This window comes from Martes martes, assembly GCF_963455335.1.
Source record: "Martes martes genome assembly, chromosome: 12".
Lineage (NCBI taxonomy): Eukaryota > Metazoa > Chordata > Mammalia > Carnivora > Mustelidae > Martes > Martes martes.
The window spans coordinates 93,583,884-93,599,771 of NC_137900.1; the positions used below are offsets into that span (position 1 = coordinate 93,583,884).

At 61.2% G+C, this 15,888-nt stretch overlaps 1 protein-coding gene across 1 annotated transcript in view; it reads left to right on the top strand.

Moving 5' to 3' along the window:
* CAMSAP1 (calmodulin regulated spectrin associated protein 1) overlaps nucleotides 1-15,598 on the top strand; it is a gene marked incomplete at its 5' end in the record, with an annotated part of 55,688 nt that extends 40,090 nt beyond the window's left edge. Inside the window, 10 exons of the mRNA XM_080820583.1 lie at nucleotides 3,190-3,364; nucleotides 3,747-3,838; nucleotides 4,332-4,416; nucleotides 5,117-7,493; nucleotides 8,255-8,391; nucleotides 8,654-8,862; nucleotides 8,952-9,054; nucleotides 10,237-10,352; nucleotides 10,757-10,875; nucleotides 13,643-15,598. Of these exons, the coding sequence (XP_080676709.1) occupies nucleotides 3,190-3,364; nucleotides 3,747-3,838; nucleotides 4,332-4,416; nucleotides 5,117-7,493; nucleotides 8,255-8,391; nucleotides 8,654-8,862; nucleotides 8,952-9,054; nucleotides 10,237-10,352; nucleotides 10,757-10,875; nucleotides 13,643-13,945 (3,716 nt within the window). The 3' untranslated portion in view covers nucleotides 13,946-15,598. The remainder of the gene's footprint in view (nucleotides 1-3,189; nucleotides 3,365-3,746; nucleotides 3,839-4,331; nucleotides 4,417-5,116; nucleotides 7,494-8,254; nucleotides 8,392-8,653; nucleotides 8,863-8,951; nucleotides 9,055-10,236; nucleotides 10,353-10,756; nucleotides 10,876-13,642) is intronic.
* Between the last annotated feature and the right edge of the window lie 290 nt (nucleotides 15,599-15,888).

The following is a 15,888-nucleotide window of genomic DNA, read 5'->3' on the forward strand; positions in this document are numbered from 1 at the left end:
CCGGTATGACCGGTGCCCGGAGCGTGTCCCTGGAACTCGAAGTATATAGAAGCTTATGCATATCAGTAAGAAAAAAGAACAGAAAAACGAGCAAGAGACTCGAATAGGGAGTTTAAGAAAGTCGTGCTGCAGATGCCCAGTAACCTTTCGGGGAAAGGCTTAGCCTACTTAGCACTGAAAACAGCACTGCTGGGCGGACACCCCACCAGACTGGCAGTAAGACAGTAGAGCAGGGCCAGGGCTTGGGGCGGGAATGCAGGTGCGGTGCCCTCCCCTTTTGTTTTTGGGGCGACAGGGGTCGCCCCAGCTCAGGAGCCTTGGCATCACCTCTTGCCTGAGAGGCCGGGAGCCTGTTCTGCCTCTGACAGCCGGGCCCCATCCTCGCTGCTGCCTCCTGTGCCCTCCTTCCCATGGTGTCCTGTGAGGTCCTGTGAGGTCGTGCCCTGACCGTGACCCTTCTCTGTGCCTTGGTCCTTGCTGTGTTCTCCTGGGAGCCCCAGCCCCCAGCAGTGTGTGTGGAGCCCGGCCGGCACCAGAGGTGCTGATGGGAATGAGATGCCTCGTGGTGACCATTTGGTGTTGTGACCTGTGCTCTGGCCGGGAGAGCTGGCCTCCAAAGAGGGGTGGTTTTTCAGAAAAAGTGGGAGGGAGGCGTGGAGGCAGCCGTGCAAGGCAAGGGGGCATGTGTGAGGCTCCCTGTGGGCTGTGGCCTGGCTCGTGGAGCCCACCCTGCCCCTCTCTTCTGTAGGGTGTGTCCTGGTCTGGTGCTGGCCGCGTGGGTGCCACTCAGCCCGACATGCTGGGAGCGTGTGGCCGCCGTGTGGCTGAGCCATGCAGACGGGAATGGCAGCCTCCAGGCTGACTGCGTGTGTCTGCTCACGGCTATCACTGGTCCTCCCGCGGTGGGCCTGGTGGAGTTGACATGCCACCAAGTGGTCACTGGGTCTCCACTGTGGGGCTGTGTGCCGCCTTTCTTCTCCCAGGTGCAGGCCTGCCCCTGCCTCTGGCTCGTCCACGCGCGAACCCGTTGTGCTCACGGAGTGGGGTCTGCGGGCCGCCCGGCTGGCAGTGGCCAGCAGCCTAGTCCACATTCTGAGTTGACGCGCTATTCACCAGGCTCGGGCTTTTCTTCTGCCAGCTGGCCGTGCCGTGGCTACGGGCAGGAGCTGGGGGACCTCCGGGGCCGCGGGGAACGTCGCCCACAGCCGGAGGCGCCTACAGCCTCTGGGTGTGGTTGGAGGCCGGTTTGCCCTTCTCACTGGCAGTGCGGGACAGCATTCTGCTTGGGACACGTTGTTCTGGGTGTCCTGTGGCCGAGGCATTTGGTCTCTGCCATGCCCAGTGTGTGCCGGGTTGCTTTGTTTGTCTAAAGATGTCCTTATTTGGGGAAAAGAGAGGGTGAGCGAGTGCGTGAACGCTTGTTGGGGGAGGGGCAGAGGGAGAGAGAAGCCCAGGCAGAGCCCCCCTCTGAGTGCAGAGCCTGACACGGGGCTCAATCCCAGGGCCCCGAGATCATGACCTGGGCGACGCTGAGGGTCGGACGCTTCGCCAACAGAGCCCCCCAGGCGCCCCAGGGCTTGGTGTTTGGAGGGGCGTGGCTCCTCGTGGCGGGCGCCTCGACCCTGTGCAGCCGGCATCCGCGGTTGTCGTCCGTGTTTCTCCCCCTGGGACTTGGCACCCTGTGGCTCTTTTCCTGCCACTGATGCCTGCAGGGCCGAGGGTCTGCGGAGCTGTGGGTCCCGGGCCTGTGGAGGGGCCCTTGCCTGCTCTGTGCCCCGCCGCGGGAGCCGTGTTCCAGGTCGCCGTGTGACCTCCAGGACCCTCCTTCACGGCACAGGCTGTGAGTTGGTGTCATTTGTGTTTTACTTCGGATGGGATGACCTGGGTTGTCCGATCCCTGCACCCCTGGTTCTAGCTCTGAGGTTCTGTTTCCCTGCTGGCACTCCCAGGGCCACTTCAGCGCGGGCCCTGGGGTGCAGAGTTTGCCCCGCGTGGCTCCCCCTTGGGCCGGGATCCATCCGGTTGCCCCAGCTCAGCCCAGGGGGCTGCTGCAAGCCCCGAGTCTGCAGCCCCCCGGCCTCTGGGCCTTCTTGGGCGCTGACCTCCGTCCCCGACGGGATTACTCGGGGGTCTGCTGTCCTCTAGGGCTGGGGGCGTGGGGTGCTCAGCTTCTCCGGCCCCCCTCCGCCTTCCCGCGTGCAGGGCGGACGCAGCTAGACTTCACTGGCCTCCACCTCCCCACTCTGAAGGGGCCACAGCAGTGGTTCAGGCCTCCGGGTGTCAGGATCGACTCACGCCTGTGTCCAGCCGTCAGTGACCCTTCAAGTGTCCCTTTGCCCCAGCGCGTGGGCCCCTAAGTAAATGGTGTCTGTCCCTGTGGGGCCTGACTCTAGGGTCAGTGCAGGTGGTCTTGCCTCGGTGTTGTGGGTTCTTGCTTCCTGGCGACGACACTTGTCTGGGCAGATGATTCCAGGCACAGACCCTGGCTCAGACCCAGACATGGGATGTGTGGGAGTGACCTCCTGGGCATGGGGGTGTGGGGGTGCTGCCCTCTGCACCCTGAGCACCTGTGTTTGGTTTCTTCTCCGAGGAAGGGCTGCCCGGGGCTGTCTTGAGTCTGGGGCCGCCGTGGCAGCCAGTGGCAGGGCGCCCGTGGTGGTGGCGGCGGCTTGGTGGTGTTTGGAGACATGCCCACCAGTTTCGGTTCTTGCTCTAATCTGTGGTGTAGCTTTTCGTTTTTGTGGCCATCTTGGTGTAACATTTGCAGTATTCGTTACTACGAAATACACTCATTGATTTGAAACCAGTGTTTTGGACAAGTTTGTTTTACGTAAAAGTTGCATTAATTTTTAGTTCTTATAAAAGCTGTGGGTTTTTTGTTTTTTGTTTTCTTTAGGTGTTTTTTGCTGATGTTTTATTTATTATTTATTTATTATTTTAAAAAGGTTTTATTTATTTATTTATTTGACAGAGATCACAAGCAGGCAGAGAGGCAGGCAGAGAGAGAGGAGGAGGCAGGCTCCCCGCTGAGCAGAGAGCCCGATGCGGGGCTCGATCCCAGGACCCCGAGATCATGACCTGAGCCATAGGCAGAGGCTTTAACCCACTGAGCCACCCAGGCACCCCCTTGCTGATGTTTTAAGTAACTCTAACTAATGTAACCATTTCTGTAAATTGTGATTTCTGCAGCTAAAACAGTGTCACACCACAAGAGCAGTCGGCCTCCCATTCCCATCTCCAACGCCACCAAGCGCAGCTTCCTGGGCAGCCCCGCGGTGGTGAGCCCCGCCGACGCGCAGCCGCCCACCCAGCCGCTGGCTGAGGGTGGCCACAGGCACCGCGCGCACGACGAGCCCGAGCAGCTGTGAGTCCCCGGCCCGCCCGCCTGTTCTGGTTGTTCGGCAACTTGAGTTGCAGCGTCTTTCCGAAGGGGTCACGGAGAAGGTGCTGGGGGGTTGGCCATGGGAGGGCCTCTGCCGGCCTAGCCCCCTGCCCCCAGGACCCTCCAGGCACGCAGAGGGGCCGCAAGTCCCTGGGAGCCTGAGTTGCAGTTTGGGGATATTTACCCCAGGTTGGAAATTTTTGGTACTTTTTGGGCTTGTTTTTATAATAATTAATTTTTCCCAAAGAAGCTACGATTCCTCGACTGCTGCGAGCCTGTGATGTTCTCTTGAGTTTACTGTATTTGCCATTGACCTTGTGGACTGACAAGCCGGTGACTCTCTCGCCTGTTCTTTCCTATTTAGGGGGAAGGGGGCTTCCGCCCTTAGCCCGCCCCATCCTTTACTGCCTCTGAGACAGAGACAGCAGAAGGCCGTGCAGGGGGAGGGCCCCCCCGGTAAGAGCGCCGTTTCCCCTTCGCCCGCCTTCCCTCTCCCTCGTTTTTCCCGTAACTTGTTAAAAAGATCGTTCTCAAGTTGAATGTTCCTACTGTGATGTGGTAATTTTAGGTAGGAAGATTACGGTAGAAGAAATTTTAGTTTGTATGATGTTCCTTAGAATATATTGTCTTTATAGGGAAAATATCCTTAAGATCTAATAAATTATATGAAGTATACAGAAAATTGCCATGTGTTAGCTAAGCAGGAATGTCTGTGTGTTGGTGTTTACTTGAGGTCTGGTTATTTCATTTCATGATGTGCACTAATTACTGAGTTAGGTATCACTCACTGGAATTCCCGAAATTTGCATTGCGATGCTCTGCTTTCCTTGGGCAGTTGTGTCCTGCATTATGGCGCATTTGCTTAAGGAATGGTCATTATGTTGAAAGAATTTCAAATGCTATGAAATGAGTTGCTTAACCCCGAGCGTCCCGCTCTCCCCACACGCAGATCAGAGACACCGGTCCAGTTCTTTAACCCGAGTCGACGCTCAGCCCCGCGGTGCAGCAGTAGCGTGGTCGGAAAAAAAGAACAGGTGAGCTCCATGTGTCAGAGACGCTTGCGTGTCACGCGCCCGCTAGGTGAGCACGGTGGCTCTCCAGATGGGCTCCACCCGCGGTCCATGGGGCAGAACTGTTTCCTGACGGCGCTGGGCCCTCTCCGCGTTCCTCACTCTGGAGGTTGATCGAATTGGAGTCAGACATGGGAGTCTGGGCGGACAGCAGGGACAATTACAAAAGTGCTCCGTGTTACACACTTTTTTTTTTTTAGATTCTATTTATTTATTTGACAGAGATCACAAGTAGGCAGAGAGGCAGGCAGAGAGAGGGGGAAGCAGGCTCCCCGCCGAGCAGAGAGCCCGATGCGGGGCTCGATCCCAGGACCCTGAGATCATGACCTGAGCCGAAGGCAGAGGCTTAACGACTGAGCCACCCAGGCGCCCCTCAGTTTTAATTTCTCATGTGATAAGTTTTCATGTTGATAAATACATACTAAGAACTGTTTGGTGTCCTTGGTGATTTTTAAGGGTGTAAAGGGGTTCTGGACTGAAACGTTTGAGAATTGCTGAACTGAAACCGGTATCTGTCGTCCCCGCCCTGGGAGAGGGTTTGCTTCAATCCTCCAGACCTCCCATTTGTCGTCTTTTTCCGTCACTAGTATCGCGTCGCTCGGTGTCTGAGTCACTGCTTGGGTAGGCAGTGGCATGTCCAACGGCTTCTTTCCCCACATTGCAGGCCTGTGTCTCAGCCGGCACCCTTCGCTCTCCACCACGCCACCAGCTGTGACATGGACCCCGGCTCCAGTGACAGCGTCAGCTTGGCCCGTTCCATCAGTAAGGATAGTCTGGCCTCCAATGTCATTAACCTGACTCCGCAGAACCAGCCGCAGCCCACGGCGCTGAAGGCCGAGGGGAAGAGCCTTCTGAACAATGTGGATATTGAGGACGAGGAGGAGGAGCTGGTGGCCATCATTAGAACGGATGTGGCGCCCCACTGTGGTGACCGGGGCCTGCCCCCAAGCGCCAGGTCTCCCCAGAGGCTGGCGGATGCCCTAGAAAGTAAGCCTGACAGTTTCTTCCTGGAGCCGTTGATGCCGGCCGTGCTTCGGCCCGCCAAGGAGAAGCAGGCGATTGCCAAGGAGGAAGAGTGTGGGGAGGGGCGGCCACGGAGCTTCACATCCAAGAGGCCCAGCGAGGGCCACCAGCCCCTGGTGCGCAAGAGGGCGCCCAGCAGTCATGGTGCTCGTGACCTGAGTAGGACTTTCACCCCGATCTCCTGTGCGGAACTCCCTGTGGGCATGGAGCCCGCGCCCACGGAGCCGGGGACGCCGGTGGCCGGGGACGCCCGCGGTGGGCTCCTGGGCAGCGGTGGCTTCAATCTGTTACCTCAGGGGCATACCGCCGATGGCTTCTTCCTTCACGTCGCCAGAGCCGATGAGGACCCCGAGGGCAGGTTCTGCGTCGGCTGTGCCCGGAGCCCCGGTGCCCACGAGCCCGAGGCGTGGGCCGTCCTGAGGCAGGACTCAGACTCGGACGTGGCGGACCTGGAGGAAGCTGAGCAGGATTTCGTGGGCGAGGACCCCCCCGTGGTGACGGCCAGGTGTGTCGGTGAGGAGGAGTCGGCCAAGCTGCAGGAGGACATGAAGGGGAAGGAGCACGAGGACAAGGACGATGCCAGCGGCCGCTCGAGCCCGTGCCTGAGCACGGTGTCTCAGGTCAGCAGCGTCTCGGTGGCCAGCGGCAGCGTGAAGATGACCAGCTTCGCGGAGCGGAAGCTGCAGAGGCTGAACAGCTGCGAGACCAAGTCGAGCACCAGCAGCTCCCAGAAGACCACGCCCGACGCGTCCGAGAGCTGCCCGGCCCCTCTGACCACGTGGAAGCAGAGGCGGGAGCAGAGCCCGAGCCGGCAGAGCCGCGAGCACGCCAGCCTCCTGGCTTCCGAGCTGGCGCAGCTGCACATGCAGCTGGAGGAGAAGCGCCGGGCCATCGAGGCGCAGAAGAAGAAGATGGAGGCCCTTTCGGCCCGGCAGCGGCTCAAGCTGGGCAAGGCCGCCTTCCTGCACGTGGTGAAGAAGGGCAAGGCCGACGGCGCCCCCCCGCCGCGCAAGCCGGACGCCCTGGCGGCGGAGTTCGCCCAGCACAACGGCGAGGACTTCGACGGCGGGGTCTGCAAGTCGGAGGAGTTCCTCCTGAAGGACGAGGGCCGGGAAGGCGTCCTGGCGTCTCCGGACGTGGACGCGGACGGCCTGCTTCTGCTGCAGCCGCCCAGAGCGAAGGTCCCCGCCGCGCTGCCCGAGCTGGAGAAGGGCAAGGCGCTGTCCGCCGCCCTGCTGGAGGACGCCGGCGAGGCACTGGACGCGAGCGAGTGTGACCTGTCCATCGAGAAGCTGAACGAGACCATCAGCACGCTGCAGCAGGCCATCCTGAGGATCTCGCAGCAGCAGGAGCAGCTGCTCATGAAGCCCCCCGCGGCCCCGGGCCCGAAGCAGAGCGCCCAGGACCAGAAGGTCAGGGCGGCCATCCACTTCGTGGAGCCGCTCTCTCCGCCCGGGACGACGGGTCACCGCAAGCCTCCCCGCCTCGGGCAGGGTCGGAACTCCCGCTCGGGCAGGCCGGCTGAGCTCAAAGTGCCCAAGGACAGACAGCAGGCTTCCTCCCGCAGCAAGACCCCCACGCCCAGTAGAGAGACCCTCCCTCACCTGCGGCCCTTCCCCCCTCGGACCCCCTCCGACCCGGGCTGGGACAGTGTTGCGGAGCCTGGAAACGAACCTCATGACAAATGCCTCTTCGACAGCTACAGGCTCCACGATGAAAACAACCAGCGGACTTTTGTCTTGCCTCCTTCCAAAGACACCAACATCCTCTCGGAACAGGTGGGCCTCAGAGAAGTTCTGGACGGCAGCGTGGAGGAGGCGGCGCTCGGCTCCCCGGCTGTGTCCGGGAAGGAGAACGTCCCTGTGGACGAGCCCCCGAGGAGCAAGGCCAGTCTCATCGAGGTGGACCTCTCGGACCTGAAGGCCCCTGACGAGGACGGAGAGGCGGAGGGCCCCCAGAGCTCGGCGGACCTCGCCGGCGAAGGCGACCAGAAGCCGGGGGTCGGCTTCTTCTTCAAGGTAAACTGTCGGACGGGTGTCGGGTTTCCTCTCGTGCCCTTGGTGTTACGGGTGTGTCAGAGGCTCACACTCAGAGCTGGGCCCCGCACGCTCTGTTGCCAGGACCCGGCTCCGCCGGAAGCGCCCACGGGTGCGGCCTGTCGCAGCGAGCGTGGCCGTGTGCCCGAGGCTTCAGTGCCGGGCCCGAAATGGGAATCCATGCCGTTTTCATGGCTCAGAAGTGTTCTATTTCTTTTGATGGTTTCCTGACCGTTTAATAAACGCCGGTATTGTTAGCTCGTGGGCCCTTGGGGGCTGGGTCCGGCCTCCAGGACAAGGTTTGCCGGGCCTGGGAGAGCAGCGGGACCTCTGAGGAAGCTTCCCGTCGGGCTCTGTGTCTTTCTCGTAGTGTTTTCTCAGGGAGAAGGGGAGGCGGGTGGTGGGAGCTCCCCCGCTGTTCCCCACGACTTCTCCCACGGGGCGCAGGGTGTGTCTCCTCTGACCAGCAGCCAGGCCCTACGCGGTGCCTGATGCCTTGACCATGTCAGCAAATGGGGGTCAGCTCCTGTGTGGAAAGCGAGGCAGACGGGACCCAGTAAGAAGGTGACGGCTGGGGCTGTTTTCGGGGTGGCCTAGTTGTTCCCGAGTGTCCTCGTGTCTGCGAGGACGGCCCGATCCTCGGTGAGGGAGTCCGGGACGCGCGCGGCCGTGCGGGACCCGCTGTCGGCGCACGTCCGCTGCGGGGCCGTGTCCCGCGGGTGACGCGAGCGGCCTGCTTGCAGGACGAGCAGAAGGCGGAGGACGAGCTGGCCAAGAAGCGGGCGGCCTTCCTCCTGAAGCAGCAGCGCAAGGCCGAGGAGGCGCGCGCGCGGAAGCAGCAGCTGGAGGCGGAGGTGGAGCTTCGGCGGGACGAGGCCCGGTGAGCCGCCCCGCCGCACCCCTGCTCGGGCCTCCCTCCCCGGCCGGCTCCCCGTTCCCGCCCCCACGGGGCCAAGCTGGGCTCTGCTCTACGCCCTTAGGGCTGGTCCCCCTCGACGTGCGTGACTGTCGGGCTGTGGGCGCTCGTGGGGGGGGGGCACCGGGTGGGGGCGTCGGGCGCGCACGGGTGCGGGTGGGGCCGGCGCGGGGTGCGGCGTGCGGCAGCCCCGCGGAGCGCGTGTGAGCGGGCGCGTGTCCCGCAGGCGGAAAGCGGAGGAGGACCGGGTCCGGAAGGAGGAGGAGAAGGCGCGGCGGGAGCTCATCAAGCAGGAGTACCTGCGCCGGAAGCAGCAGCAGATTTTGGAGGAGCAGGGGCTGGGCAAGCCCAAAGCCAAGCCCAAGAAGCCGCGGCCCAAGTCCGTCCACCGCGAGGAGTCGTGCGGCGATGCGGCGACCAAGTGCTCCTCCACCCGTAAGCAGGCGGGGCGCGCGGGGCGGCCGCGTGCGGTGGCGGCGGGGGGTGCCGCGGTGGGCCTGGCGGCAGCTCTCCTCTCCCACCAGCCGACCACCTGAGCCGGGCCCAGTCGGGCTCCAGCCTGTCCCTGGCCTCCGCGGCGACCACCGAGCCCGAGAGCGTGCACTCGGGGGGCACGCCTTCCCAGCGGTAAGGGGGCCCGTGGGGCAGACGGGGGGGGGGGTCGTGCGCTGTGATTCTGGGGTGATTTCCTGGGGACTCCTGTCCATCCTGCCCAGCAGGCTGCATCAGAGTCGTGGCGATGGAGCCTCCGTGCGGGGCTGCCTCTTCCCTGTGAGCCCGGATGTGTCCCTAAGTACCACGGTTCCCAGCAGCGCCTCACTGGGGCCTCCGGTGTGCGCTCTGCTGTCGCTAGCCGTCCCGTGGTGGCGTTGAGGGCTTAGGACCCCGATCAGGACCGGCCCTCTGCCCTCGTCCCCTGGATGTGGCTCCCGTAGTGACCGCCCCTCGCTGGGTTCAGCCCGCAGGTCTGGTGGCCGCTGCTGGTCGGCGCCGCCGGCAGTCGAGTGCTCGGCCCGCGTGAGGCCGGGTTTCTGTGGTGTGGGACAGCTTCCCTTGGGACTCGGCAGTAACAGGGGATGCACGGGGGGCCTTGCCAGTACCACCACTGATGGCCTTGTGCCTTTTGCACGTGTGTCGTTAGCCCCACGTGTTTTCCATCCTTTGCTGTGTGTGTCCTCCTGTGGCCGTGGCCACGTGGTCCTCTTCGTCACGTGGCTGGTGGCTTCCTGTCACCAGGGCCCTGCACAGGGCCCACGTCAGGGACTCTGGGTCCTGGCTGGGGTTTGGTTCTGCTGCTGCATCACCTGGGCTGGCTGGCCTCCTTGGCGCAGCCTCGTGCTGCTTTGCCACCGTTGGCTTCTGCTGGGCTCTGTGGGGACTGTCCCGAGGGATGCACTTAGGCCTGTCTGGTGTCGGGGAGGGGTCGAGACCTGGGCTTCTGGACTCCGTCCACTGTGCTCTCTCCCGGGTTCTTTGTCTCGTGTGTCAGCAGCGCAGATCTTCCAAAGTGAGTCTGGAAGCTTCCCAAGCCAGGAGAGCCTCGGTGCTGCTTTCCTGTTCCGTCGGGGTGCCGCCTCGGGCAGGCGTCTGACGGAGGGCAGCGTCCCTCCAGGGTGTCTACTTTTGTCACTGTGTTGGGCCGCTTGTATTTTGCCCTGAGTCTGTAGTCGTGCTTGGGGAGCGGAGCGGGTGGGGTTGCTGCCCGACTCCTCCACGGTGGGCGTTCCTTCCTGCCCGGATGGTGTGGGGTGGGCGAGAGGGGATGCCTGTGACCGTCCCTCCCCTGCCCCCGCCACCCCTCTGCTTCAGAGTCGAGTCCCTGGAAGCCTTGCCCACACTGAGCCGCAACCCCAGCCGGAGCACGGACAGAGACTGGGAGACGGCGTCTGCAGCGTCCTCTCTCGCGTCCGTGGCCGAGTACACAGGTAACGGGGAGGTCATGGGCGCGTCCCTGCCACGGGGGGACGAGGGGAGGCGGGCCCTGCCTGGCTGTGGCCCGTGACGTCCCTTTCTGTCCCTGTGGCCCCTTGCCGAGTCGTGTTGTCTTGGCACTAGGGAGACTTAGACCTTCAAGCTATTTCTTGGTTCTTTTACATATGAAAGCAAGTGAAACTAGAAAGGGACTAACACCACCTCAATTCTTAGTTTCTTTAAAGATCATAACTTGGAATGAATTCTTTCCAAGAGATTTGAAGTGGCTGTTGCTTTCTGTTTTCAAAAACATAGACTTTGCTGACCCAGCCTGGTTGCTGCTTGGGGAACTTGGGGTTTTCTTGTGCATGTGTGCGTGCCTTAGAGTGTAACTTTGTGCTTCTCGCCTTTTTCACAGGTCCCAAGCTCTTTAAGGAGCCCAGTAGCAAGTCAAACAAACCGATCATTCACAACGCCATCTCTCACTGTTGTCTGGCTGGAAAAGTGAACGAACCTCACAAGAATTCAATATTAGAGGCAAGTATCCAACGTCAGCCGCTCGTTCTTTTCAAGTGAGGCAACGTTGGGACGTGGTGTCACAAACCACGGAGTCTTTACGTAGAGGGAGGGGTGTTAGTGAATGAAGAGCTGTTCCTAAAACAGAACCTGGTTACTCAGTGCACCGGTGCTTTCCCGCGGTGGCTTTGCCGCCGAGTCTCCCGGGCCCCGCTGGCGGTGTGGGTGGGGGAGCGCGGGCACACGGGAGCTGTCTGCACAGCGCTCTGCTGCGCGGGGGTGGGGATAGCTTGAGGAAGAGCCGGCTGCAGACGGGCCAGACTCAAGGCTGTTGCCCTGGGGACAGAGCTGGCGTCTAGGGCAGGGCCCTCCCGTGCGGAGTGAGTGGCAGGAGCTAGTAGCCTCGGCAGGTTAGCCGAGGGCAGGGTGACTGTAGGTGGCGGAGGGGACTGGGGTTTCTGCACTCTGGTGCCTGTGGCCGAGGCCGCGTCGGCTGGAGACGGCAGGAACCGGCAGGGTGTCCTGAGGGATGAAGGGGAGCCCTCGGCTCCCTGGAGAGACGGAAGCTCGGCGTGAAATGCTTGCTGTTCGTGGTGCCGGGCGCCACCTTTGTGTTGGCCACCGTGATCACAGCTGCCGCGGGGTGGTGCTGGCCTCGGCCATTTTAAGGGAAGCTGGTGGCGGTCTCAGCGAGAAGTTGATCTGCGGTCGGAAGTGGAGGGTCGGGGTCAGGCTCACGTGCCCTCAGCCTGACTGGCTCTCGGTGTCGGGCGAGCGACGCCCTGTGCCCCACGCAGGGTGGGGACGCCTCTCCTTCGGTGTCCTCATGCAGGTCTCGATCCTGGGGATCAGTCAGGGGGCAAACCCAAAGGTCTGGGCTGTGAGGTTGACCTTCTGGGGTGGGAGGTAGGCCCTGATAGAGGAGCTCGCGGGCTGCTTCTGGGAGAGGCTGGAGAGGATGCGGTGTCTGCTCTGGTGCTGTGGCGTGGAAATGGCCGCAGACCCTGTGTGACCGAGTGGGCGTGGCTCTGTGCCCACAGTACTGTGGTCAGCAGCAGGTGGTGGCCGCGCTCCGCCTGTGCCGTACAAGAGGAAGCGATGAGTTGCCTGGGAGTGGAGAGGACAGCAGGGTGGGAGCCGGGCGGAGGGTCCGCTGGCAGCTGAGAGCACAGCCTGCGTGGGCACCAGGCGGCAGAGAGGGGCTGGAGGAGCTCGGGGGAGGTCATTGGGCATGGATGGGGCAGCTCCCACAGGGCGGCTGTCGGTGGCGGGACCCCCGCTCGGCTCTCGGTGAAGTGGTGCATGCAGCTGTGGGCAGGGAGGGCGCAGACGCAGCCTCGGCCCTCTGAGCGCCCTGTAGACTGCGGGCCGGGGGCCGACGCGAGGGGCGCGAGGGTGGGAGCGGGGATGCGGAAGGAGGACGGTGACTGGGACGGGCCACAGTGCGGGGCACGTGGGGGGCCCCGTGTCTGGAGCCACTGCTGCTTTGCTTCTCGCTTCTTGTTTAGATACACTTTTTAGTTCGTTGAAGTCAGTATTGTTTATACTTATGGATCCGGGTTTTCCCACTTGATTTTTGAAAATATGTATTTGTGTGTGAGTTTATTTGTGTAAATGACAAGCCTGTTATGTTCTTAAGAAGTTAATATGTACTTGTGAGAAACAAGTGTGTTTTCTAAAACAAACAGTTAGAGTGACTCTGCTTTACATTTTTACAAATCTTTTCAATTCTTGGCTTCACGGAGGGCGCTGGGCTCGGGGACCCGGTGGGGGAGGTGCTGGGTTAGGTAGTTCAGCTTGGGCTTTAACATGAAAACCTGGAGGTCAGAGGAGCATGCGGCGCACACAGTGACCCGTACCCACACTGCTGCTCGCTTTGGGCTCCTTTGGGGGCACGTCCCTCGGGCGGCGTTCACATGCGCCCGTCTTGGTAGGCTTGGCGGTTTTCCGTCTGTTTGCGGACCGGTACGGCTGTCAGCTGTAGCTTGAGCGTAGAAGGAAACCCTGTCCCCTGAGCCACTCCCTATGCCCCCTGGCTCCCACCAACCTGCTGTCCGTCTCCGGAGGGGCCTCCCCTGGCCGTGTCCCACGGAGGAGGTCCGTACCGGGCGGCCTTTTGGGGCTCTCTGCTCCCCGACCGCCTCACGGGTGTGTCCCATCCCTGTTGAGCACATGGCAGGGTCGCTCTCCCTTTCGTGGCCAGATCTGACTCTGTTGCGCGGTTCTGCCCTGGTGTGTTTATCTGCTCTCCCGCCGAAGGGCGTCTGGCTTTCTGCTTCTGTGACGGTGGTGACGAATGCCGCCGCAAGCATTCACGTTGGAGGTTTTGTGTGGAAGCTTCAGACAAGAGCCGCTGAGCCACGGGAGGTGACTCTGCTTAACGTTCTGAGCAGCCGCCTGGCTGGTTTCTGCTCCCTCTGGCCGCGTGGGAGGCTCCGGTCTCTGCACACCGGCACCGACGCTTGCCATCGTCTTCCCGTTGGGTGGTGGCCCTCCCCGTGGGCGTGAGTGCTGTCCCAGTATGGGTTTTGATCTGCGTTTCTCTGGTGGCTCGTGAGGGCACGTGTGATTTTTCACTCCATTTCAAAAGCATTTTTTCTCACACACACGGACCACCTAAGTCAAGTCTCAGGGGCAGGTGCCGCGCCCCCGCTGTGCGAGTGGGAGGACCTCGGTCCCGGATGTGGGTGGGCCGTGCTGAGGAGGGAGGAGGGGAGGAGCGCCGGAGCGGCTCTGAGTGTCGGAGCGACTCTCCAGCCCTCGCCTCTCCTTTCCTCCCTCCATGCAGGAGCTGGAGAAGTGCGACGCCAATCACTACATCATCCTGTTCCGTGACGCCGGCTGCCAGTTCCGAGCGCTTTACTGCTACTACCCCGACACCGAGGAGATCTACAAGCTGACCGGCACGGGCCCGAAGAGCATCACCAAGAAAATGATCGACAAGCTGTATAAATACAGCTCAGACCGAAAACAGTTTAACCTGATCCCAGCCAAAACCATGTCCGTCAGCGTGGACGCTCTCACTATTCATAACCACTTGTGGCAGCCCAAGCGGCCCGCGGTGCCAAAGAAGACCCAGACTCGTAAATGACAGCAGCGCCGGCGGGTGGGTCCGAAGGGTGTGTGGACAGGATCGATATTTATTATTTCCATCCATTTGGGTACGAAGTGTGCGTAGTCACAGACCTTTTCCAGAGCGGCTTCTATTGAAACCACAGAAAACCGTCCCTTGGCTCCCAGCGCACGCACAGGACGCCAGGCGGAGCGAGGAGGACGAGGCACCCCGCTGAGTGGCTCCTGGAGGCCGCGGCCGCTGCTGACCACGGAGGGTCAGACGAGGGGTACGCGCGTGTCGTGAGGTCTCCAGGCCGTGGATCCCTTTACTTGAAGTTCTCCTTCGGTGTGAATGGAAAGTGATCTTCGCTTTCTCACCTCCTGCCCTCCCCTCCTTGCACGTGACCTCACACCCCTCGTGTTGGCCGGCTGGAATCCCAGGAGATGGCGGGGCCGAGGCTTGGTCTCGGGTCGGGGGTTTGAATGTGTTTCGGAGAGGGCTTTGAATTGGGGGAATCTTGTTCATTTGAGAAATTGTATGATATTTATTGATTGTGTCTACTGCCAATGTTTATATCCAGTTCTAAGATTTCTGAAAAAAATTCTTGTTCTTTGCTGCTCAGAAAACGTTTACTGAAAATACCAGTTCACTAAAAGCACTGAAAATCTGCAAAGTCTGTCTTCTGCTAAGATGACGTTTACAGACGTGGTGACGCTGCTTGCTGGCACGCGATCGCGCGGTGGCGAGCGGTTCCGCCAGCCGGCGGCTGCCTGACTGCAGATTCGCATCCGAGCAAATGCCAGCCAGCGCTCGCGACGTTCTGGATAGTACTCTAATGATTTGTTCACTTTAATAAAGACAGATTTTGGTAACGTAGAATATTTTTCACTCTGAGCATGTTTCTCTCGAGAGCTGATGCACTTGCGCCGACGGGTCCCGCCGTGGCGTTCCGATGTCCTGACTTGTCCGTCCCGAGCCTGGCTTCTGAAGGGCAGCGCGCCCCGAGAGGACTGGGCGGGGCTCCGTTCACATCGACCGTTCTGTGCTGTTGCGTATTTTCAAACAATGTAAGTGGTTGTTCGCGGTTCTTTTGGAACTCCAAGCAAGCAAAACGGCTTTGGATTCTGTCCGCGTTGGCGCGGATGGTCGTCCATGCCTCTCCCTACCGCAGGCTCCCAGGAGACAGGTGCGCCCGGCCCCCCGGCCTCCACGCAGCTGCAGTCCCGCTGACGCTGTGTGACTGACCGGCCGCTCTGAGCCTTGATCTGGGCCGAATGCCAGAACATTCTGGAGCCGCGCGCATTAGTTTTGCACATGTTTTCTTGGGAGTATTACTTGAATCTATCTCGAACTGCGGAAGACCCTTCAGATCGATGGGAAAAGTCAGACCCTTGCCCCTGCTCCCTAACTTGCAGACGGATGAAAGGTACGTGAGTTCTGTACCTGAGGAAGGAGGGTGCGGGCTCCTCCCGTCGGCGCCATCCGCCCTCCGAAGACTGCGGGTTCGTCCTGGGAGCGCGTCGTGGGGCCGCGGGATTCTGGAAGCGGAGTGCGAGGGTCCGCCGTGGGCTTGTCCCCGCGCGCTTCACTGGTGGGCTTTGTCTCTCCCGGGTGTTTGATCTTCTGCCGTTACATTTATTTTAAGAGATCACTGAGACGTAATAAAGTGATGAACTAGTTTGCTTCCTCTTAGCCACACCTGTGTGTGGTTGCTGCGGGTCCTTCTGTCCGTCCGCGTCTCCGCTCCTTGCTCAGAGGAGTTTCTGGTGGTTTTTGCGTCAGAAACACTCCGCTCCCAGAGAGTCACGTCCTCGTGTCGCGTGGAGCAGGGAGGCTTTCTGACTAGCCGCCTGCCGTCGTGGAGTCCCAACGGGTGGCCGCTTCTCGGCCGACTCGCCAGAGTCCTGGTGAAGCGAGGGGAGCGTGATGGTTGTCACGGAGGACTCGGTGCTTATGGCAGAGAGCTGGGACGTGACGTT